General features: G+C 36.2%; 3 protein-coding genes across 4 annotated transcripts; 1 reads left to right on the top strand and 2 right to left on the bottom strand.

Moving 5' to 3' along the window:
• Window positions 1-210: 210 nt before the first annotated feature.
• LOC140781752 (FKBP12-interacting protein of 37 kDa) lies at window positions 211-11408 on the top strand. 2 transcript variants are annotated; one of them, XM_073127933.1, is made up of 14 exons: window positions 211-397; window positions 553-607; window positions 712-773; window positions 2213-2280; window positions 2385-2421; window positions 5429-5516; window positions 5601-5665; window positions 5753-5830; window positions 6496-6543; window positions 7941-7994; window positions 8208-8369; window positions 8730-8799; window positions 9734-9789; window positions 10966-11408. In XM_073127933.1, the coding sequence occupies exons 1-14, from the start codon at window positions 374-376 to the stop codon at window positions 11119-11121; spliced, it is 1023 nt and encodes a 340-aa protein (XP_072984034.1). In that variant the 5' UTR covers window positions 211-373; the 3' UTR covers window positions 11122-11408. The 2 variants fall into 2 exon arrangements, with proteins under 2 accessions (XP_072984034.1, XP_072984035.1); XM_073127934.1 differs by lacking the exon at window positions 10966-11408 and adding an exon at window positions 10277-10371 and having other exon boundaries at window positions 241-397.
• A 1002-nt stretch (window positions 11409-12410) lies between these two features.
• On the bottom strand, window positions 12411-20592 carry LOC140782937 (uncharacterized). Its single transcript, XM_073129827.1, has 7 exons — window positions 20423-20592; window positions 20152-20261; window positions 18829-18948; window positions 18328-18406; window positions 17291-17377; window positions 15310-15375; window positions 12411-12861 (listed from the first exon to the last, which is right to left on the bottom strand). The coding sequence occupies exons 2-7, from the start codon at window positions 20205-20207 to the stop codon at window positions 12784-12786; spliced, it is 486 nt and encodes a 161-aa protein (XP_072985928.1). The 5' UTR covers window positions 20208-20261; window positions 20423-20592; the 3' UTR covers window positions 12411-12783.
• A 2422-nt stretch (window positions 20593-23014) lies between these two features.
• Window positions 23015-23802, bottom strand: LOC140782214 (oleosin H2-like). The gene has a single exon (XM_073128680.1). The coding sequence runs from the start codon at window positions 23743-23745 to the stop codon at window positions 23254-23256; it is 492 nt and encodes a 163-aa protein (XP_072984781.1). The 5' UTR covers window positions 23746-23802; the 3' UTR covers window positions 23015-23253.
• Window positions 23803-23972: the final 170 nt, after the last annotated feature.

Raw genomic sequence — 23972 nt, 5'->3', positions numbered from 1 at the left:
TAATATAATTTAGTTCTTTAAAAAAAAATATTATGGTAACACAGTACCTATAAAGTCCATGTTATTCAAAAAATATAATATGTATTTATTTAAGTTAAATTTACTTTTTGAGTCTATTAAAATTTTTCAAGCATAAAATGTTAGTGAGTCAAGTCTTGATGTGTTTATTGTCTCAATGATATAAAGAGTTTAACTAAAGTGATAGCCATTAGCGTAGGTTTAATTTTAATTCACAGAAAAATTCATTTCCAAATGAAATCAAAGTGAATATTAATTAAACCGGGGCTTCCGTTTCCACTCTCCCGTTGCAGGAAGCGCGAAAGGAGCAGAACAACAAAGGGCACAGGCATTAGGGTTTGCTCTCGGATTTCCAATGGCTACCCCTCACCTCGACGACGTAGAGATCTCTGATCCGTTTTTTTTACCCCCCCCCCCTTCCTTCTCTTTCCTTCCTTATCTCCTTCTCCGATCTATGCCCAATGCTTCGGGTCTCTCCCCAATCCTGTTTTATAAGCCTTTTTTTTTTTTTTTTGGTGATCTTTTGGCCTACAGGAAGATGACTTTGGCGGCGATTATCCTGGAAGCCACGGCGGCGGCAAAAGCTCAGGTAGTATCAATTGGTCTGTTTGCTACGCTTTTGATTGCTCCCATCTCTTTCTAGTGCTATTTTTCATCTCTTTCTCGATTAAAGTTGTTTTTTAATGGTTTTAGGCGAAAAAAGAGCCTTTGGAGATCTTGAAGAGGAAGAGGACGATGTCTTCGGTAGTAAGAAGGTATGTGTTTTCTTTTGCTCAATCAAATTGTGGGTTGTCAAAAGCCCAACTTGTGGTCTTTTTTAAAGGTTTGGAAAATTTGCAATAAGTTGAGATGTATCAGATACTTTCTTTTTTGAACGTTGATAAAATTAACTGATATTGGTTGGTTTGTTATATCGCGCTATCTGTTAATTGTGATAGTGTCAGTATCATTTTCTGTTTCACGTCATGTGGCTTCTGAGTAGGAATTGGAGAATTTGTTTTCCTGTATGTGACATGAAATTAACACAGTGAGTGTTATGGATGATGACATCACAGAAACTTAACAGAACAATGACAAACTAATGACCAATTTTGCTAGGAGAAACCAGTTAACCAAGTTACTGCAGGATAGAATTTAAGTGCCTGGTGGCAAAGCTTTGTCATGAACTGGCACAAATCATAAGGACTGGCATGACCTTGAATTATTGACTTATATCATGTGTCAGCACAGCCCTTGTTGATAGGCTGGCAGCACTTAAAACCTGGGTGTGATTGTTAAGACCTTGATGTTAGGGCATAACAGGCATGAAGTTTGAAATTTTTAGTTTCTTAGTCGTATTGTTGTCTTCCTATTTCCGGAATTTCAGTTTTTGCTAGCATGTATCTGGTAGTTGTTGACAAATTTGATTAGTATGTTCATATCACATATTTCACATGTATTTTCTGATTTTTGTTATGAGATTGAAAATTTTATTTGATTTAGTAGTGTTTGAATGTTTTAAATTTCCACCTTAATCTTTGTGCATCTACTTAGGCTCTGAGCTTTTCAATTCTGTCCATGTATTTCAAACAGCCTTCTTAGAACTGATTAAGAAATAATAGTACCCATGCACATGTGTAATGAATTTAGGATGGCTAAAACCTACTATTATTGTCTTGTGGGATGTTAGCTTCTGAAGGGTCTAAAGATTGCAAGATGTACACAACCTTACACTATTGGTTGAGGAGGCATTTCCATGACTCAAAACTCGCTCCACTAAAACAAGCAGATAAGCCTGAAACATCGATCCAAGTGATGTCCTCCTATTAGCTTTTCATCAGAAGCTAGAAATACACCTGCAATTATGTTGCATTTTTAAGCGGTTATAAAGCATTGAGAAAATTTTCAAGAGATAATGACACTGAAGAAATTATAAAACATATTTACAAAGCTTAAGAGGCTATATTTGATGCTTGATGGTGTTTATCAGATTATCAGTCACATCACAGTTGCTTTATCCATTTGTTAGCCTTTAGTTCAGTTGAAGGCTTGAAGCTTATTCCATCATTTTCTTTCTGTACTCATCTTTAACTTTTATGTTGAGTGAATCCATATAATTTGTTTTAATGAAGTTCATCCATATCTTCTGCTTACTTGAAGGAAAATATCTGATGTCCATGAATCTTATATCGGAACCCTTAATTTGAAATTTTAGGGGAAGACAAAAGCCGAAGAAAATGTACCTGGTGTTACCACAGGGATGATTTTGTCTTTACGTGAAAGGTGTGTACCATCTACTTTGAAGTTAGAATCTCATCATAATATTTTGGAATATATTTGTGAGGAATATATTGCTTAACTTATGACTTGATTTTGTTTTCTGTTAGTCTGCAGAGCTGTAAAGAGAGCCTCACAACATGCCAGGTTTGTGATAGTTTTAAGGGAATTCGTTGCTTTGATCTTGTTTATCCTGTACTATCATGTATTACTTATGAATTTTCTAGTTTTAGTAAAACATAAGGCTTATGTGTTATCAGCCGTTTTCTTCAACTAGGTTGTTTAGATAGTCTAAAAATTTAAATCATTACATACAGCTATGTCTCACTAACAGGTTGCTTGTTTGGAAATGGATATTTAGTTTTATACTTTTATATTTAACTTTTTAAATGGATGCAAGAAAATTGGTTACGAGATGATTTTTCTCTGCTGCAATTAAAAGGCATATGTTCTGAACTGAACTTCAGTAATGCTTCAAGAATCGCAAATGATGATTTTGCTTGGTGAACTAGCATTAGGTCCCAATGTGCACAGCTTGACATGGTTATATTTGGGACAATCATGAATTATGATCACCATAAGTCAAATGCATAAGAATTGGATTAAAGTGAAGAGTTTCAAGCAGCCTAATACTAATTTGTATATGTGTCATCTCCTCTAGAGTAGGTCCAGGAGTTATGTGACATTTTATAGTTCAAAACAAGACTTATTTTATCTGAATTCCTTGCTTCTGGGTTACCAATAACAAAGTCAATAGCTTATGAGAGCTGCGATCTATGCAGCATAGATGTACTTGTCAGATTCTTTATGGTGATTTGCTTGATTTTCCATTTCTACGAAATTGATCAGGGATATAGATGACTCATGAATCAGGAAAAATGGGTTAGTTGATAGTAGGAGAAGAAGTCAAAGAAGAAGAAAAAGCTTTAGAGTTGCAGTAGACTAGTAGCTTATTATCAGATTTAAGAAGTTTTAATAGGAAGTTTTAAGAGAGAGATAGAGTAATAAAGGAGCCACATTGACCTAGTAATCTCTAAAGTCTTCATGCCTAACTTTCCAACAAGTGCTTATCAAATGTTAGGAAATTGATTTCAAGAGGGCCCCTAGGCTGGAAGAAATGATGAGAATTTGATCTTCATTTATTATAAGTTTTTGGATGTATTTTTTATCTAAAAATTAGATTTGTTTGTAGAGTGTCTTATTTATTTAAAACCCCTAAAAATCAAGGGGATTTGGTTGTTGATTTCTTGTGAAATAAGTCATGGTAGGATTTGTTTTATCTTTAAGTTAAAAGAGTCATAATTTAATTATAGATTAGATTAGAAAAGATTTTGATAAGTTTAGGTTGTGATTTGACATAATCTCCTCATCTCCTTATATGGAGGTGATGGTTCCTAAAATGAGAAGAAAATTATGAAAATTTGAAAAATATTATTCTTGTGGAGAATCCCCAGTTTATCTCCTTCCCCTTTCTCCTCCTCCCTCCTTTTGTGATGGACTCCACACTTTCTTTGTCTCCCACAATCTAGACGAGGTTTCTTCTTCTTCTTCTTCTTCTTCTTCTTCTAAAAGTAAGGAGGGTTAATATTCTTTTCATGACAAATGGGCTTGCCCATGGCTTGTCGACCGTGTCATCGCCACCCGATGCAAGAAAGGGAGAGAAAAAGAAAAGGAGAAAGGGAGGGCGCTTCCACCACGGCCAATCGTCTCATCGTCGCATGTCACGGCCCTCCTCTCCCTCTCTTGTGTGCCTTAACCCAAGATTGAAGATGAGTCGGTATGGGAGGGTTTTAAAAGTCTTAACATGTTGGATTGGGTCAAGAATAAAAGATCTGCAAAGCGAATCTAACTTAAAGTAGCATATGAAAGGAGGACAACGACTTCACAGTGACCTCTCTCTGTCGATACTTAGCTCCTCCGATTGCTTCATAGTGACGGATCAATACTAAGAGGTAACAGAAGGGGTGTCATGTGGGGCCCTCATGCCATGTGTTGGTACTTCATCGGCACAACCTTCATTGGATATATATCCTTACATTTTTTAGTATCAACATGTTTTTTCATCCCTAGGCTACATCAATTTAGTGTTAGATCTACATCAAGATTGGTAAGTCCTAGAAAGAAACCTAGATTTCAAGGAAGTGTTATGCAAGCGGCTGAGTGCTAAATTACTAATACATGGGATAAATCATTGAATTTACCAAGGGAAAGAGGCAAAGCCTGTCCTTTCCTTGGTATGGCTTGCATACTTGCAGGATACTTCTTGGATTTTATGGAGGAATCGGGGGTTATAATGTCTATTATTGATGGTGTGTCTTATTGAATTTTGGGGCTCATACCACAATAAATATTGTTGTGATTAATAGTCAACAAATGCAGTATCTTATATTTTCCAGCATCTTAAGGGTGTTCCAATGAGGCTTTCTCCAATGCCTGGTCAAGCAAGACTAGATGTATGCATTGTGCAACCTTACTCTTATTCCCTATTTGTTTAATTATTCTTGCATCATTTCATGTTTTAGTCATTGTGTGATGTAGGACAAACTCTTCGATTGCGGATTTGAGAAGAACAAGTAAGAAAAGTAACTAAACCCGAGGAATCCATCAACAAACACTCATTATGTGAAAACTCTTAAAATATCCATTAACCAATAAAAATAGGATTACAAGTCTTTATGTAGACAAAACAAAGCAAAAGATAAAAATAGCTTAACAAACAAAAAGATGAAAATAGCCCTATATGGCTAGTCAAAATCTTCGTTAAACCAGAGAGCCGCGGGTGCAGCCCTCTTGTGCCTATAAGAGTAAACGTGACGAATAGTGGTGTTCCCATCATTGTGTTACCTCTTTTGCTTGTGAACAAATTATAAAATGCTTGCTTGTCTATATTATCACAAGATACGCTGTAATTCCTCGGTCAAATCAACTCAAGCATAAAGTGTACATTTAATACACATAAATATATGCATATCTATAAAAATGCTGAACTGTATTTTGTTTTTAAGGATTTGTTGTAGCATTATGTTTGTAACATGCCATGTTTGTACCCTTAACTTGTGCCCATTATTCATAGGTTGCAATTAGATTCCAGCTTATTATAATATTGGCGCTATCGTTCTTGAAAATTGAAAAGATCATTTTGCATTTGTTGCAGGGAGAATTGGAAGCTGCTAGACTGGAAATCCAGAAGTGGCACTCAGCATTTCAGAATAGTCCAGTTACACCTTCAGGGACCACTCCGGGTTAGCATTTAGCAAGTGTGATTAACATGCAGCTAAACTGTAGTATGTCTGGAGAATCTTTATTAGTTTTTTTTTCCAATTTAGAACCCGGATTGGTGGTATCTTATCTCAAAAATCTGAAGTCAACTGAGGAGTCGCTGAAGGAGCAGGTTGGTTATACATTCATCAGCCTAGACAGATAGAATGGTAACTGCAGATTGTAATTTTAGATATTCATCTTATTTATTTCTTGGCAGCTGGAGAAAGCAAAGAAACGGGAAGCTGCATTCATTGTAACTTTTGCAAAACGAGAACAGGAAATTGCAGACCTGAAGGTACTCTATCTATTATAAGTTTATAACATCCAGTCCAGTAGCCTGAACTGGCTTTTATTATAACTTGGACATACCATTTTTATAAGTCCGATAACTTGGTGGTTTGGATATGCAATACATCGTTATTGTTCAAGGTCTCATAAGCTACATAAATTGTCAGCGCATAACACAAGGTCCTATCATGGTATCACCTATATTTCATAATTTTTAATGTTTGACATTGCAAAACTGGCATGAAGCTTCATTAATATGCATGCTCTGAAGTGACGGAAAGCCATTTTTCTTTCTTGAGTTCCATGTCTTAAAATGCTTACACATAACTGTGGCACTGGTACTGTTTCCAGGAAAATGCCATTTGTCCTTTGCACATGCACATGCTTGAATTATTATTGACAAATTAATATGATTGGAACTTTATCTTATATCTTAAGTAGCTTATAATACTTATTGTCTCTTGCAAGTTGCAACAATGAAACAGTTAAGGCTATGTAGGTTGTTGCTTATTTTCTTTGCAGTACCTGCCACTATGTAATCAGAGTATCCTGTCAATCACTTTTAAATTATAATATCCCAGTTGTTTTATTATCTCTTGGTAGCTTTAGCTTCATAAATTCCTTTTACATTCATATGGCATCTTTGACTGAGAATTATTAGTGAATTTCCAGTCTGCAGTTAGGGATTTGAAGACACAGTTGAGGCCACCATCGGTGCAGGTAAACATTGTGTTGTTTGACTTATCTGTCAGTTTTTACAATCTGTAACATGAATTGCATGGGCCTACTAACGATTATGTGGTCACTTATGATTTCTTTTTCTTGAATGGGAAATCTTCATCTATTACTTTTCTTCCTTTTGTGTGTTAAGTGGTTGCCATTTTTGTCTATGATGATTAACATGAACATAATGACTTCCATAAATACATGTGACATAAGTTTCTTCAGATTTTCCTCCAAGCTATCTAGAAATTTGGTTTGTGGCTGTAGTAATTTTCTTTTCTTTTTTTGGTGTTGTTGGTGGTTTTTGTTGATTGCTGCTTGAGTGGTAGTGTTGGTGGCTAGTGGTAGTTACGCTAGTATTTGTTGTGGCAGTGATGCTGAAGGTGGTGTCAGCTGCTGCATGTGTAGGTGCTAGTAGTATCTCCTTTCGAGTACTAGTTTTTTTTCCCTTGCCTATGGTGACATTATGATTTTACAACCAGAAAAATATATTTAAGATGATTAACAATGTTTTAAACGCCCAGATTTAGTAGTAATATCTTTTTTTAGCTTACCTATATAAGGACAGTAGTTAATTCGGTGGAAAATATGTATAAGTGCGTTAGGTATCCAGGTTTGAGTACATTTTATGGACTTTCAATATATTTTGAGTATCTCATAGATAAGAAATCTATATCGGGTCTTCCATTTCCTACGAATTTTCAGGTGTTTCATCAATCATGGATGTGAAGATAAATTATTAATCTAAAGGTACTAATGTTTGATTATATGCAAGGAATCCTTGTTCTCGTCCCTCTCTTTTGTTCATATGGCCTTCTATGCGTCCGTCGAACCATAATACTTGCATATGATGTATAGCATGGGTGAAAAGTGATTAACCATGTTTAATGGAAACTTTGGGATAAATTTGAGTTCAGCCATTGCTAGAGAAGGATGAAACTGTTGAATCAGAATTATAGAAGTAAGGAGTTGTATTTAGAATTTCTTTTCTCCAAGTTAGAACTTAGAAGCTTTGCTCAAGTCTGTGACATAGAATCAAATATGAAAGGAAGCTAGATGCCATGGTCTCCCTGATATTCAGTGGTTGGATGTGCTCAGTAGAGTATTTATATCATGTTGTTTCCAAAACCAGTCAATAATAGGAAATTCTTATGTACTCTCTCTTGGAGCTTTTGGTGAGCACTCTTTTGCAATATATCTAACATTATTGCTTATTCTGTGGTTTTTATTTTTTTGTATCTTATTAGATTCTCTGTTGGTTATCTTCCTTATTTGTCTAATTTTGTGCTTTCCCGTGTCGGTTGGACACTTATGACCTTGAGCTGGATACTTATTCTAGTTATATAACTTTCTTTATGGATAAATCCTAATGTATTCAATGTCGACTCTGGCAGACAAGGAGGTTATTGCTTGACCCAGCAATACATGAGGAATTTACACGTCTAAAGGTGACTCATGGTCTCCCACTTGCGATATTAAAATCTTTGTTTAAAGAATTTTACTTGTAAATACCTTCTAAAGATGTAATTTTCTCTGCATGTTTCCTTGACCTTGGTGCTCTTTTCCTTGTATTATGTTGGCTCAGTACTGTTTTCCCATATACCAAGAAATCTGAATAAAATTGAGAACTTACCGTTAATCTGTGTACCCTTATGTACCAGAATTTGGTTGAAGAGAAAGAAAAGAAAATAAAAGAACTGCTAGACAATGTTGCTGCTCTCAACTTCACCGCGGGTAGCAAGCTGGGCAAAATGCTGGTGGCCAAGTGTAGAACCTTGCAGGAGGAAAATGAGGAGATTGGAGCAATGGCTTCTGAAGGAAAAGTAAATCCTGCTCTCATATTGTACTTTCATAACACGTACCAGATATCATGCATTGAACTGTTTTAAGATGTCAGGATTTTAGAAAGCTAACACTAAGGTGGAGAGATATAAAGTTCTCTCGTTTATTTTCCACCTGAGGATGAGTATTTTAATATCTCGAGGAGCATTCAAGGTCTACAAGAGTGTAAATCTTTTCTTATAGATTAATGTAAAGTTTGTATTCTTAGCTCATATCTCACACATATGTATGCACGCATGCTTACTCGAACATACAGAAACAAAAGAAAAAAGAAAAAGAGAAGATAGGTGTTGTCTTAACTCTCAACAGCTATCTGATGTTAACAAGAAGTTATTTCTTAGATTCATGAATTGGGAATGAAGATCGCATTACTGAAGTCCCAAAATGCAGAGCTCAGAAATCAATTTGATGGTGAGTAGTATGTTAATTTCATGCTTTTTTGTCTGCCTTGTATTTTTTGGATCTTCAAATCTTCAAATAGGGTATGAAATTAATAGTTGCATTGTTAGCTCTGTAAAGTCTATCTCTGGTACCTTTCTTATGTTCACTATGACAGGCATTCTCTGATTAATGTGCTGAATACCAATTATGATTGATATGCTGAATACCAATCGTGCATCATCTGTTGATGCTCTTTCTTTTCAATATCTTGTATTCGATCTTCCCATTTCTAAACCTAATATGCCTTATTTAGCTTAATCATATGGTCAAATGTGAGATTTTTTAGATGCTTAATTTGTATGCTCATTATTTAGGAAAATAATTATACATATAACGAACCAAAAAGAAGCCAGTAACATCTATAAATGTAGAAATTTGTGATTTCATTTGATAATTGAGTATAGTATGTAGAATTTCCAGTTCGATAAAGTGACATTGAAGTACAAAATATGCTTTAGCAACAAGCTAATCTGCCATTAATAAGATAGATACTTAATATTCTACAATAAGAATTGTGTCCTAGTAATCATAAATTAAGAAGGGCATGCTCTTCTGTGAGATAACTTGGAAGATTCTCAACTGCTAACCACCTAGATCCCCTTGACCTGCGTATGTCTGCCTATTTATGTGCTTAACCATAGGTGACTTTCATATGTACTTTCTATTATGATCCAAGTTACCCAGATGTACAAATGGCTGGGGACTGTGAAGGCACACGGAAAAGTATTGGACATAATCTTGATTACTCAATATGGAAAACAATGAGAGTGGCCAGCATATGTGAATGACTAGATTTTTGTTTTAACAAAAGTTGGAAGAAAATTCAGTTATGAATATGATAACCTGACTTTCTGTTTCCTACTTCATGCAAGATTGATGTTGATGTCTTTTTTATCTCATGCAGCACTGTATAAGCACATGGAGGGGCTAACTAACGATGTTGAGAGATCAAATGAGATGGTAAAGCATTTATTAACTTTTTTTTCCCACGACTAGTGCTACAAAGTAACATTGATGCTTTAGTAGAAGGATTTTTATGCTGGACACATTGCATGTCATTTTCAACAAAATGCATACAGTTTGCCGTATTACTGTCACTAATTAACACTCTCTTGATGCCATTTTATTGTTAGAGCCAACCTGCAGATCTTTCTTTAACATCAAACTAGGAATTATATGTCCTATTTTATACTAATCTTTGTATCATTTAGCTCAATATATAATTTATTCTGGCAGGTTTCTTGAACTCACTCAATTGCAAGTTTGTGTTATGCTTTATATCATGATAGTAATGTTATGGGTTCTTTTCTCTATTGAATTTGTCCTTCAATTACCTGATTTCTCCACCGTGAACAAAAGGTCTCTGTCCAATGGTCCAGCTATCTTTTTGGATTTGTCGAGCCTTCTATGCCCTTAATTCCTAAGAAGGCTGCTATTTTGTATCAAGGATTTATGAGCCGACGAAGTTAACATTGTTGTGCTATGAGCTGCGGCATGGACTGTGCAGCCTGGGATGGATTGTTGTGCTGGCAACAAGGGAGAGGTGGAGGGGTACCATTAGGGGGAAATGCTGCGGAAGGACCAGAGTTGGAGGGAGGGAGAAGAGAATAGGAACACGGAGGTCCAGATTGGGGGGTGGTGGAAGGAAGAAGTCCCGTAACAGGCCGGGTCGGGTCGGTTCGGAACCAATCCAATCCGGTCCTAATATTTGTAACTTAACAAAGTTTTCAGGCCAGCTCAGTTCAGGTTGGGCATTAGTTGTCTGTTATTCTATTATAGGTTTTACATATACGTAAAGAACTCTGGAACCCCCAATACCTTCATCTGTCTGTTAATCTTTTTAACTAGTCTTATTTACACAGAAGTGTAAATGCTGCTTCCATTGGTTTACGTTATTAAACAAGGGTGAATAGCACTTTTTATAATTCAAATGCTCCATTATTGGGTTGACATTTAGTTTCCACTCCAGTGTCAATTGAACTCACTTTATCTTATGAACTATAACATTGTGGCTGATATTGATGGGAAGAACTATATTCATGACACTTACAGAAGATTATGTTGTTTGATTGCTCATTCATATCATTTGTGGCTTTGATTAACAAACGTTGGCCTCCTTGACCACGTCCATTTCAGGTGTATATTCTACAAGACAAGCTAGAAGCAAAGGACAATGAACTGAGAAAGTTGAAGGAAATGCTTTCTAACAAAGAAATGGCTGAAGAAAGAGATGAATCTGCCTATGATGGGAAAGGAAGTAATGAAGAGGATCTTGTAAAATCAGAGGAATGAGTTTCTAAACTATTTTTTCCCGGTCGGAGTGTTAGAGAGAGTTTACTTAAAATAGTCATATCTATTGAGGGCATAATCAAGTTTGCTGAGAATTTTCTCGTGTTTATTTTGAGCATAATTTAAAATTCAGGGATGGTCTCATCTGCAGAACTAGCCTCAATGTTAAAGGGTTATCTGCTAGCAAGTCTGGCTGAAAATGTAACATTCTCCTAGTTTTTCTCTTACATTGGACTACTGTCTTTTCATTTTCGTTTTCATCTGAATAAATTAGTCTAACTTATATTGCATTCTCGTTGACAGAATATGCTTCCCTATAAGATGGATTCACAAAGTTAGATTGCTTTATTTAATTATGCTTATTTTTTGAACTAAAATAAGTTAGCTTAAATTGGTTTAGGTTAATATGATATTTAAATATAAAGTAGTGTAGTGGTTATGTGACATGAAAAAGCAATACATTTAGGAGATATTTTGGTAAATGATTAAAATACTATTTATAATGGATGGATGAAGGATTGAAAAGTGAGTGCAGACGGTCGGAGAAAATAAGAAGAAGATTGTTCACCGGTCTGTCTCCCAACCTCTTAAAAGCAGTTACCAACTGTTATCTGGTCTTGGGACAGCACTGGCACCTCTGTTTGCTGGTGGAGAGGAAGAGATTGAAATGATAATTGATTATAAGTGATGCCTTTTTAAGATCTTAATTCGATTTTGTTGGTAAATATGAAATATTGGATGGAAGAAAGAGATAAAAAGTAGGTAACTAAACTAGTTTTGAAATAAACAGTTGTTTAAATAGTAAACCAGAAGTTATTCAGCACTGCCTGGCTTATTTTTAAATGTATGCCCTAATTCACAGGGACAATCTTTGTCCCGGAGTCCAATCCAAAAGTTTTAAATGGATTTAGATTTAATATAATCAGATTTGAGTCGGGTTGATCCGCCTAATCCACTTATTAAACAAGTGTTTGTGTTTTTTACTTCTACCTATTTAAACTATTTATAACCCACTAATTCATTTAACTTGGACAATCCAATTATGACCCAAAATAATTTCTTTATCACCTAAATAGCTAGTTTATAACCTGTTTACAATATGAATAAACTTCTTTACAATCTAAATTATTTACATAATCTGATAATTATTAAACGGATCGTATTCTTACTGGCCTGAAATTAATTTGACCCAATCCAGCCCGATTGCGATCCTTGCCCTAATGCATATATTGCTCATTAATGAGGCACAGAAATAGTAAGAACAAGCTGCGGAACCTACAAAGTCATGATACTGGGAGAAAATCTAAACATGAATAAGCAGAACCTTTTGAAATGTCCTCAAACCCCACAATGCTGGCTAAATATTGTATAGTTTGGTGCAGTAAGCATCCCTGCTTTTGCATGTTGCAAAAGTTTGGAGGAAATGGGGATTGCCTCCGCATTAAGGACTTTTCAATGATGAAAATCCTTTCTCATTTCCTCACAGAAAGCTTGATACAATTCTATTTTTTACAACAAACAAGTGTCATCTTCTTAAGCATAACAAAATGCTTAAATATTCTCGTCATTTAGCGGGCTGATGACTTTAGGGTTGACACATCTTTAATCCTTCTCGACAATAAAAATTGCAGGACAATGAGCACGCTATAAGCTGGATACTGGAGTTCAGTTGGTTTCAGAATAGCTGATGCCATGTTTCTTGAAGAACTCCCGGAAACCATACACACTCTGATCATAGTTGAACTGCAGAGGAAAAGAAAGAATAGGAACATTACAAATATTAAATGAGGCACCCATTCTATGACAGATCAGTGATCGTTTGATACTTGGATATAAGCAGTGATTCCACAGAAACAGTAGGCAACACATCAAAATGTATTCATAAATATCGAGAATTTATGCTAGGTAGGATCAACTGGGTTGGTTGAACATATTATTAGCCCTACCTTCTGCTCAAATTGCAGCTGTATGACTCAGAACAGAGACCAGAACTACTACTACACCGTGGATAAACCCAAGTTTTAAGACCTACCTTGTGCAATTAAGATTGTTTCAATTTTGGGACTAGTGCATTCAACTTAGACCCTGAAGATAATTGAGGTCTTATCTGGATGGTGGATCTAAAACCACTCATTCAATTCCATCACTTTGTCAGTGGAAACACACACCGTGCTATACAAGTCATTCTAAGTTTTGATAGTTTTAATCTTCCATTAATCATCTTGTAAATAATCAAAAGGGCAATTGAAGGTGTAACATACCTTTCCCTCAATACATGGAGATTATCATATTCAACTGACAGCGCCAGATATTCGGTATAGGAGATCAGTGCATACTAGCAACCTGAGTAGGGAGATATTTGACAAGGCAGTCAAGTGTTGAATGTCCTCTTTAACCACAATATTGGACTTTGAGCTAGCAACGGAAATAGTGAAATTAGTCTTGTAAGTCCTGTGATCAACAACCAACCCTTTATGCTCAACTATTCAAGATCTGCTTCACAGAACCTTTCCTCCAGTCACTTCTATTTGTGCATGGTACTCAGTTTGATCAAGTGCTATCATATGCTTTTTATGTTCTCATGACAACTTTTTTGTCTTTTCTCTTATCTCAAAGTGTCATCCACCTGAATGAGCTCACTCCTCCAATACGGTGCGCTCTATGATCTTAGTTTGACATGCACAAGCAAACCACTTCAAGCGAGAGTTGTATATCTTTTTTATCTGAGTGCTACCTGTAGCTTGTGTTGGATACAACTATTCTTTTCTACCTTATTGAGTAATCCTACTTAACCATCTCAATGTTCTTATTTCAGTGATAATCAACTTCTTTATATGTTAACCACTAGTCATCCAACATTCTGATCCATAAAGCATGCTTGGATTTAAAGAAGTCTTTTAAAAAAATTCCCTTCAAGTTTAAGGATCATGTGAAGATCATTCAATATGATGGAGGAATTTCTCTCATTTTACCTATTCTACTATTTTTTTTTTGTTCAAGGTCTCCCCTTCTTCCATATTATAGACTTAGGTCACGTACATACTCCCTTAAATTACTTTTTTCCTTCAATATACTCAGTTTTACCCCTATTTTGTAATTTTTAGGTTCCAAATCTCTTCTTGATACTTCTAATTTCGTATTCTACCTATCTTAGATTCATCAACTAAAATCATGTCATTATCAAATAACATACATCATAGACCCTAATATTGAATATTTTTATCTGGCTGCTTTATTACCAACTCAAAAAAGTACATATTTAATGAAGAAATCCTGACATTGCAAGACATCCACTCATCATAGCACCATCATATATATCCTTGGTAATATCAACACCCTTATTACACGCTCTTCTCTGAAAGTCATCACATTTGTTCCCTAACCCTATCTAACATTTCACTTTATCAATAAATTCCAATAAAAATCTCTTTTCTTTACCCTATACTTCAACATCAAGCATCTTTAATAAGTAGATAGCTTCCACAGTCAATCTGCATAGCATAACCAAATTAATTTTCAAGCACAGCTGCTTTGTGTCTTTACCTTTCTTGTACTATCTTCTCTCAAAATCTCATAGTATGGCCGACAAGCTTAGTTTCATTGTGTGCATCTACATGTACTTTTTATTCTACATGTTGTTACGCATTCTAAAGTCTAAACAACTAAGCCGGAAGGGAAGGGGCATATGTATTTGCATGACCCCAGCAGATTTGACCCTCTCTACACCCTGAGGTCAACCAAATTAATCTCATATGTCCACAGCATCTCCATACCTCAATGGTAATAGGGAGATCATCGTGATCTAGAACTTCTCTAGAACATTATTTGTCCGTCCTGCATCTATTTTTGCTAACACACTTGTAGCTTATATTAGCATTGATGACATATCTATTTATTTCGACAATCATGACAGCAGTATGTACCAAGAGTTCTGCCGTTTAGATATAGATGGCGATTATGCCGTCTAATTGCAAATATCTGTATGTTATCTTATTTTAAGTATGAAACTGAAAGAAAGGACTACTAGACCTAAGATGCACCATATGTTTGCTATTATTGATAGATATTGCATTTTACTGATTTCTTTTTTCTTTTTTTTTGACGAAGACATTTTACCATTCCAAACCAGAACTTTGCATCTTAAAAAAGATAAATATATAATGAATGGAGTAACTAAAATAACAAACTTACTGGCAAAACTTTGACCGAGTACTTTGTTATGCTAGGGTCCACCATTTTTCCTTGCTTAGCTGCTGCCTGCCCAAAAGTAAATAATTGAGGGGAGAAGGATTACGGCAGATTAGTATATTGTAGAAAATTATCCAGCCAAACAAATGTTGTTTAAGAAATTTGAATTAAACATAGTTAAAAGTTAGGATATATCATAAGGGAAACAGCTACATTACTAGTTAATTAATTAACCATTAGAATATTTGCCGGTAAAAAAACAAAGAAGACAGCACGGCCACTAAAACACAAGTAATGTACACCCCAGGTATAATAGTAACTAAGAGCAAGAACAAGAAAAAGAGCAGGAAAGTAAACCCAAGCAAAACAGATGTAACGGAATAAAAGTAATATAATAGCAGAGCACAGATGAGCATGACTCTCGTTTACAAATAAAGAACCTCAAGAAAATCTAGGCAAAAGGAGCCACATGAACCCTAGTGATATTCTGTAATTCTAGTTGAGTTGACAGATAAAAAAGTAATATTGACAGTAGAAACCAAAGTAATATAGCCATTAAAATGATTGAGCTAAACTCAAGCAAAAGATTAAAAAAAAGTAAAAAGAAGAGAAAGAAAATAGAATTGAACAACCATACAGGCATCTTTTGTTCATTGCATACGGCTCAGATCAGCTAACAAGTAAAAGTTAGAAACTGAATCTTCTATGTCCCAGAAATTTTAAAAGGATTTAGGAAATCCAAGACTCCAAGGTGCTTTTAACAATGATAACTATCAGTTAGCACAGGTGTGGTCTTGTAAGGATTTTTACTCAACATCATGAGATCAACTTCCCGATGATCACAAGTTACTTGCATAAAGTAATAGAGCTTTCACAACCCGAGACTAGTCAATAATAATTACCAAATGCAACAGATAATAATCAGCAGCCTTCATCTGATAAATGTACTTGATGGTCACACAAGTTACTCAAAATTCTAAATAGCAGTCATGAAGTCTCATAGGCAATCGCTGCAGCTGCTTCACCCAGCACGTAGTGTAAGTGATGCAGATATCACTGACAGGTTATGATGGCATGTGTACCAGCATAGAAGGAGCCAACATTTGATAATTCCCCCTGTAAGGATCTGATTTTGATTGAGAGTTTATGTCATTTTATTTATATGTGACATTTATAGTTGTTTTTATATTTTTCATTTGTCTAGGGTGTCTTTTACTTATTCTCATTGTAAGGTCTTTATATTACCTGTTGTGCTATCTTTTGAGGTTAATGAAATTTTTTAATTTGCACTCCTTTGTGAAATTTGTGTGAAACTATTGTTAAGGATGGAGGTGTGAAATCCCATTCATATTCTCTCTTATTGTCTACTCTTCCACCTCATTATTTCCACCATGTCATTTTGCATCAATAAGTGGCCTATATTGCCAGTTTGACAGATAGTACTCCCTATGTTGTAGCAATCACATAAGCCAACCCAGTTGGCTCACACCAAGTTGGTGGACCAGCACAGCAAGCTGTATAGACAGAACAGCTGACCACCTATACAAGCTTGAGTGCCATAAATTACATAAAATTGACAAAATTAGTCAAAACTAAATCAATTCAATTCTCTGGATACCTCCATCTAGATGACTGCTTAAAACTTCAAGGAAATACTTAACTGCTTAAGTGAGTTCTATCATTCTTCTTCAAATCTTAGAAGTTGGAGGAGACATCTAACAACATAGACAATGCTGTAAGGAGGGTTGTCAAAAGATACAATCTTTTGATTCCAAGTTTCAACATATTCCACTCCCTGGTCCAAATTAATTTATTCATTTAACATATTAATCTTGATCAACTTAACAAGAAGCTGATAGTGATCATAAATGGTTCAAGTGGATTATCACAGATAGGTAGTAATGGCATTCCTATTCCAGCAAAGTAACTATCTGAGATCAGTAGCAAAGAAAAACAAAGTGATGCAAAGCACAAGAAGCCATACTTGTTCAGGACTGTGAAACATTTCAATGAATGGATATTCATTCCTTTGCCTTGTCATGCAAAATCCAGGATATTTTGGGCACTCAACCTGGAAAACATGATCATATTAAAAAAACAGAAAAATACTAGCTAAGAATTCAAGATTAATGATAAAATGATATGCAAAGAATAGATGAACGAAGATCATACCAGTACTAAGTACTAACAGAAACGAAAATATTAGAGAATTTGTCATGAATGCGAACCAGTTTTACTTTGTTTTGATGATCTCATCAGGCCTAAAGATTCTTGGTTTTGAATCTCTCAACCAATTTGGTTGAAACAATTACATTTACTCATTTGACATGGTTGCTACTTTACTATGAGAAGCAGTTCGTAATATTTTATAATTTACGAAAGGCAGAGTAGCTTTTTAACAGATAACAAAGAAAAAAAAAATTCAAGGAAAAGAAAAAACTTATAGAAAGGCTAGTTTGATACACCTAATTCCAAAATAAATGAGTACTCGCTGGTTCCTTCTCCAGAGTTTGCTAAAAGTTGAGCTATTTCAAGCATATTCTACACATCAATTTGATGGATCTATAAAATTGCAGGTCAGATTGATCAGATCTGGCCTGGTTAAATAATAGGTTGTTCAATTCATATCTAAGTGGACTGCAGTGTAGACCAAGGATTAACTGATATTAGCCGGTTGTGTCTTGGACAAGTGTATACATTGTAAAGTTTTAAGAATTCCAAGAAGACCAAATTTTGGCATTACAACTTCAGAAACCAAAACATGGTTGCGATGTACAAGAACCCTAAAAAGGTGAAAATACAATTAAACATACCCAAAGAGCAATTGGCAATTATAAACTGATATAACTGAATTCGAACCAAACATGTAGAGAAATTAGTATAACAACTGAACAAATATGCTAGGAATAGCAGAAGATTTATCAACATGACAGATATGTCGAAAACATTTGATGCTTTACAACATGCTTGTTATTGAACAATAGGTAAATTAGAGGCAGAACTTTGTCATACTACTCATACACGAACAAACTTTATGTGTGGATAAAACTCGGCAGCAGCTTCCTCCAATACTTTCTCGAGATGCTTAGTATAAGGACACCTACAATGACGATTTAAACACATACGTCAGTCAACTGATGAATTTGCATGTATATTAGACAACAAATGGATTCTGGAACACATCCATATCATGGATCTGATCAGAGATCAGTGTTCGTATTCAATAGAAGACAGCTCAGCTCTCCACTATAACTAACGAAATCAAATCCAAGAATCCTTATGCTCAAAACATAGGCAACTCCTACAGTAAAAACTGAAAGGAATGTTGTGCAACTCTTGATTATAGCTAATCTGAATCCCCTCAATGTTCAGTATTATTGGATGGTAGTCAAGAATTGATTTGAAGAAGCCTGAGAGCACATGAAATAACTGGATCTAGATAGACAACTACAAGAGTACTTCTTGTGCCGGACTTCCCAAAAGTAATCAAAGAAACAACTAGATGAGGATAAATGGAGGTACTTGATAGTAAATGCAACAACCACAGGGTGACCTTCATGCAATAGCTGAACAAATTGACGCTCTGATGTAAAAGGAATAATCTGCGACAGTCCTAGATCCTTGGGATATCCTGTGTAGTACCTAAAATTCATCAAGGTGCAGAAAATTGAAGAAAGTTAACACATATACCTTTGGATAAGTATATAGACAGCATTTCTAAACTGTAAGCAACAAAATACCCAAACTAAGTACCAACTTTACAATAACCGATGTACAAGCTTGTTCATAAGGATTCATTATAGAACATCATATCAAGCAAGAAACTTACTTAAAAACATATCAGCTCTACCACATCTAATCTCACAATAGCGAGTGCCTTAGCTGACAGTAAGCAAATGTTGGTTAAAAATGCAAAATTGAAATGTCAATTAGTCGAATATGTAAGATAAGTTCAACTCCCTCTAAAAATCTAAGTTGCGAATTTCCAAAAGAGAGGAGATCAAGATGAGAGTTGACATAACAAGATATGATTGGATGTAGAGCAAATTATGGGCAGACAATGGGGGAAAAACAAAATGAACAAATTTCACAAGTGAAACTCACAGAAGGCACAAAAAAAAGCGATCAACCAACTGTTGATTCTTCTCGACAGGTCAAACCCACATAAAAAGCAACAAAAAAAAAGTCTCCATTTGCCTTGGATGAGCCCTATTTTTTAGAGATAGTCTAGAATACTTGTGATCTAATGTCAAACATCCATGATAGGCTCCAAATTCCAAGTCATGACTCACGAGTGTTACATGCAAATGAGGCCTGCCCTAAAATATATCATCCATAACTCAAGAAGGCACTCGACAATAAAGTACGGCTCATAGAGAGATCAATACAATTATACTTCCGTGATAAATTATCAATAATTTCAAATGTCAGTTTGCTGCTAAATATAAATATTGATATATTACTTTCGAAAAAAAGAAGGGGATAATTCACTTAGCTGATTCTCAAAGGACCTTCTCTGGTTAGAAAATATAACACTATTATCAAATGTACCAGCCTTTACAAGCCCTTAGTTTGCAAAATATTATAGAAACCATATTATTAAATAACTACGCTTCCCTATTCAGTAATAATCATATTTGTCATTAATAACTATTTTTACCAAAACAAACCACTATTAGAATAACTGGAGAAAGAGGAAAGGTTGTCCGTGACAAGAATAACAGAGAACTAAAGGAAAGAAAAAGACAAGAGATTTCCAAGTGTTGCAGAAAAAAAAAGAAAAAAGAGGAAGCTCCTATCATCTAACAAGTAAAATCACAAAGGAAAGGTCTTGAAGTCACTCACTTGCTAGTTGCCCGAAGATGGGAAAGCATCCGGTCAAGAAATGACTGCTCCGCCATCTCCAATACTAAGAATTTCAGCTCAAAGAAATAAGAAGAGATCCGAGTGAAGAGCTGCACAATCATATGGACGCAAAAGAAGTGATCAAGAAAGAAAAGACAAAATGTCTGCATGTGTTTTCTCACTGATTTCAAATTCAAACAAAATACTTCCAAGATCGCTGCAAAATATCTCGCAGCAAAATTACAAAGCATGGCAATAACATTAAGAATACCTCTAGCGGGCTGCGAGGTTTGGGCGTGGCGGCCGGCTGAGACGTCAGAGAGAGAGAGAGAGAGAGAGAGAGAGCGGGTGGGAACTTGGAACCGGCACGGCGCCGGAGCCGACGGCACAGTTTGGGAGACGGAGAGGAGATAGGATGATTTAATTAGGTGGTGTGTGCATAGAGAGAGGGGAGGAGGTCTAGATAAAAAAACAAATGTCGAGATTTTTACATAATTGCCACTTAAAACTCTCGAAATATCATATTTACTATTACAATTATCACCAAAGTGCTATTTCAAAAATGGCATTCCCTTGGTGGCGTTTACTTCACTAATAAGATATATTTCTCTTTTTTATTTCTAAAATAAATTTTTTATTTTAAAAGTAATTATTTTTATATTCACTTATATTTTAAAATAATAATATAATAATTATCTTTGATATCATATAAAATAAAATAATAAATATAAAAATGTATATTTATTTTCTTTTATAAAATTACTATAAATATATTTATTTAAAATAACTTAGGTTGATGTAATATATATTAATATAAATTAGTAATTGGGTTAGTGTATGATATAAGATAAAATTTAACGTAAATTAATAATTTGATTAGTGTGTGATATAAAATAAAATTTAATAAATAGTATTTTTGTTCTAAAATAGAATTAGTATAATATTTTCTGTTATTTTAAATAAAAAAATGTATTTTAAATAAGAATGGCCTGCAAAACATTATAATACTTATGGATTTCTTTTTTTTTTTTTTAAAGAACTTATGGATTCTCACAAGAGAGTAAATTTTGTTGATTGTTTGTTGTAACTTTTAAGGTATTCTAGTCTTTTTTGTATACACAGTAATATCAGTAATTGCATATAAGTTAGGGATAATTCCCTTTTCACTCATTAAACTATCACACATTTCCACATTAAACTCTTTTTTTAACACACTGGCCCCCTAAACTATCAAAAATACCTCACCCTCACCCCTCTGATGTCGTTGACAGAATTAATGAATTGACCAAATTACCCCTCCACTTATAATAATGAGATAATTAAGTGGCTTAACTAATATTAAATATTTTAATTTTTTTAAACTCATTCATAACTCTCTCCCTCTGCCTTAATCCCCTTTCTAAATATTTTAATTTTTTTAATTCCTTAATTACCATCTCCCTATGCCTTAGTCCTAATCCCGATCTCTCTCTCCTCCTCCTCAACGACTCTTGCAATCTCTTCGGCGACGTTGGGCTCGGAGAAAAGGGCAACGGTGATGCCAATCTCCGTCCTCCCCCAATGGCTCTTGCGACTTCTCCGACGATGCCGGGCTTGGAGAAGAGGGTAATGACAACGCTAGACTCGGAGAAGAGGGATGTCGGGCTTGGAGATGATGGCGTGAGGCATTTGGAGAGAGAGAGCTCTAAGAAGAGAGCGATGACGACGGGGGGAATTTAGAAAGAGAGAAAGGGCTTGGAGAAGAAGGCGACGGCAACGTCGAGGCGGGGCTCGGAGAAGAGAGTGGATCTGTCTCACCTTGATTGGCTGCAATCGCCGGAGGTGGCGACGTAGTGGTCGAAGCTACGTAGATCCAAGATCCAACTCCAACGGAAATGCGGATCTTGTGATGTATTCGAGCTTGAGCATGTCGGAGAGGAAGACCATGGTAGGCTGTGGAGGAGGCGACGATGGTCAATGCCATGGATGCGGTGGCTGTGGCAGTGGAGTGGAGGCTACGATGGGCTAGGTTGAGACCGTAGTAATGGAAGGAGAGAATGATTTTCATCCACCTAAAAGTTTCTCATGACTTAGCATACCACATATACAAGGGTAAAATTGTCATATATTTATCAGGTGATCTTTTGGACGGAAATGGGTAATGGAACCCTAACGGAAGGAGTTAAGTGAGGTATTTATGATAGTTTAGGGGGTCTGTACCAAAAAAAAGTTCAGACGGTCAATGTGGTGGAAATGGGTAATAGTTCACAGGGTGAAAAATAAATTATCCCTATAAGTTAATAGCACAAGGGAATCAAAAATTAATGATGAAAGTTTCGGTGGGACACTTAAAATTTTGGCACATTTAATTGCATTGGGCTAAATTCGCATGCTTGAAATAGGATACAGTGATTAGAGAAAGTACATAATAATAATACGTTCTAATGCACATCCCTTATTAAAACTCTTTTTATATAAATTACACAATTGGATCACTACTCACGGGATTGAAAAAATCTACTAACTATTATTTTTATCCTCAATAGTCACGGGATTGAAAGGTTGGCATGCGCAGTGAGCGTCGGTGCAAGAACCATTGGACATTACTCTGCTATAGTCCTTTACCCTCGCGTTATCTCCAGATTGAAAAGAGTTTAGAACAACTAGATTTTGGGTTGTTGTCTTTACTTACCATTTCGTCGCTTATTTCTATTGAATAAATGCAGGAGCTTAGCTGTGAACCATTCCATAACACTTTTGACTGACAAAAAGGAGTTATTGAAGCTTACTTAAGCCTCTTGTGCTGCTTGTAGTTGTATATATATATACAGAGAGAGAGAGAGAGAGAGAGAGAGAGAGAGAGAGAGAGAGAGAGAGAGAGAGAGGGAATAATAAGTCTTCCCCTTTATTAACACAAAAAGAAGTAAACACCAACCATGCATACACATGCATTACCTTTATTACCACCTACGACACCACATATACTACACCTAATATAAGCTCATCAACTCTTAACACAAAAATAACAACAACAATAACAACACCTCTATACCTCTCATTTCTCAAACATATATATATATAGAGAGAGATATGTATATAGAGATATTATATATTTACGATCACTCACGTCCTCGCGGCCTCGTGCGCCTTGCTCTGTATTCCCTGCCCGACGTCCCTCGTCCGCTGCCCGACGTACCCGGCCCCCTCCGCCAGGCGCCGCTTGGCGTAGTCCATCGGCTCCATCACCATCCCCGCCGCCCCTTTCCTCCCCCTGAAGTAGTTCACAATCCATGACAGAGCCGAGAGCGCGGTGAGCCCGAACGCGCCGGACGCCAGGAACCCGGTGACGGCGAGGCCGACTACGAAGGCGGCGGGGACGAGGATCGGGCTGAAGAGGATGAAGAGCGGCGTGGCGACGGCGAGGCCGACGACGGTGCCGGCGAGGGTGACGCCGGATAGGGTGAGGAGGACGCCGGCGAGGGGGACGAGGGCGGCGAGGGCGGCCACGGTGGAGGCGCGTGGGCCCTTCTGTTGGAGCATGCCCTTCATGCTTTCCATGTGCTGCAGTGGCTGGGATTGCTGCTGGCGCTGGTGTTGCTGGTGCTGCTCCGCCATGAATAAGTACTTCTTCTTCTTCTTCTTCTTCGTTGGGTGGAATAAGTTTACGAGGAGAATAGTAGAATGGGAGATGGGAGGTGGGAGTTATAAAGGGCGGGAAAATGAGGACGCGTGGGAGGTGAGGTGACACGTGGAGAATGGGAGGGAGTTGGATGTCACATGCTTGGTGCCACCGCTCTGTTTTGGACTTATATGGGATAAGTCGGCTTTTGTATCCGGGAAGG

Source organism: Typha latifolia, chromosome 2 (assembly GCF_019914945.1).
Source record: "Typha latifolia isolate L0001 chromosome 2, TyphaL0001v2, whole genome shotgun sequence".
Lineage (NCBI taxonomy): Eukaryota > Viridiplantae > Streptophyta > Magnoliopsida > Poales > Typhaceae > Typha > Typha latifolia.
This window is presented reverse-complemented; position numbering and strand designations above follow the sequence as displayed.

Coding starts and splice junctions, on each gene's coding strand:
- LOC140781752 (XM_073127933.1), top strand. CDS start 374: ATGGCTACCCCTCACCTCGACGAC. Junction 2,422..5,428: donor AGAGCCTCACAACATGCCAG/GTTTGTGATAGT, acceptor CATTTGTTGCAG/GGAGAATTGGAAGCTGCTAG. Junction 9,790..10,965: donor TTGAGAGATCAAATGAGATG/GTAAAGCATTTA, acceptor CGTCCATTTCAG/GTGTATATTCTACAAGACAA.
- LOC140782937 (XM_073129827.1), bottom strand. CDS start 20,207: ATGGCGGAGCAGTCATTTCTTGACCGGATGCTTTCCCATCTTCGGGCA. Junction 18,949..20,151: donor CATCTTCGGGCAACTAGCAA/GTGAGTGACTTC, acceptor GATGAATTTTAG/GTACTACACAGGATATCCCA. Junction 18,407..18,828: donor GTTGTTGCATTTACTATCAA/GTACCTCCATTT, acceptor TCGTCATTGTAG/GTGTCCTTATACTAAGCATC.
- LOC140782214 (XM_073128680.1), bottom strand. CDS start 23,745: ATGGCGGAGCAGCACCAGCAACACCAGCGCCAGCAGCAATCCCAGCCA.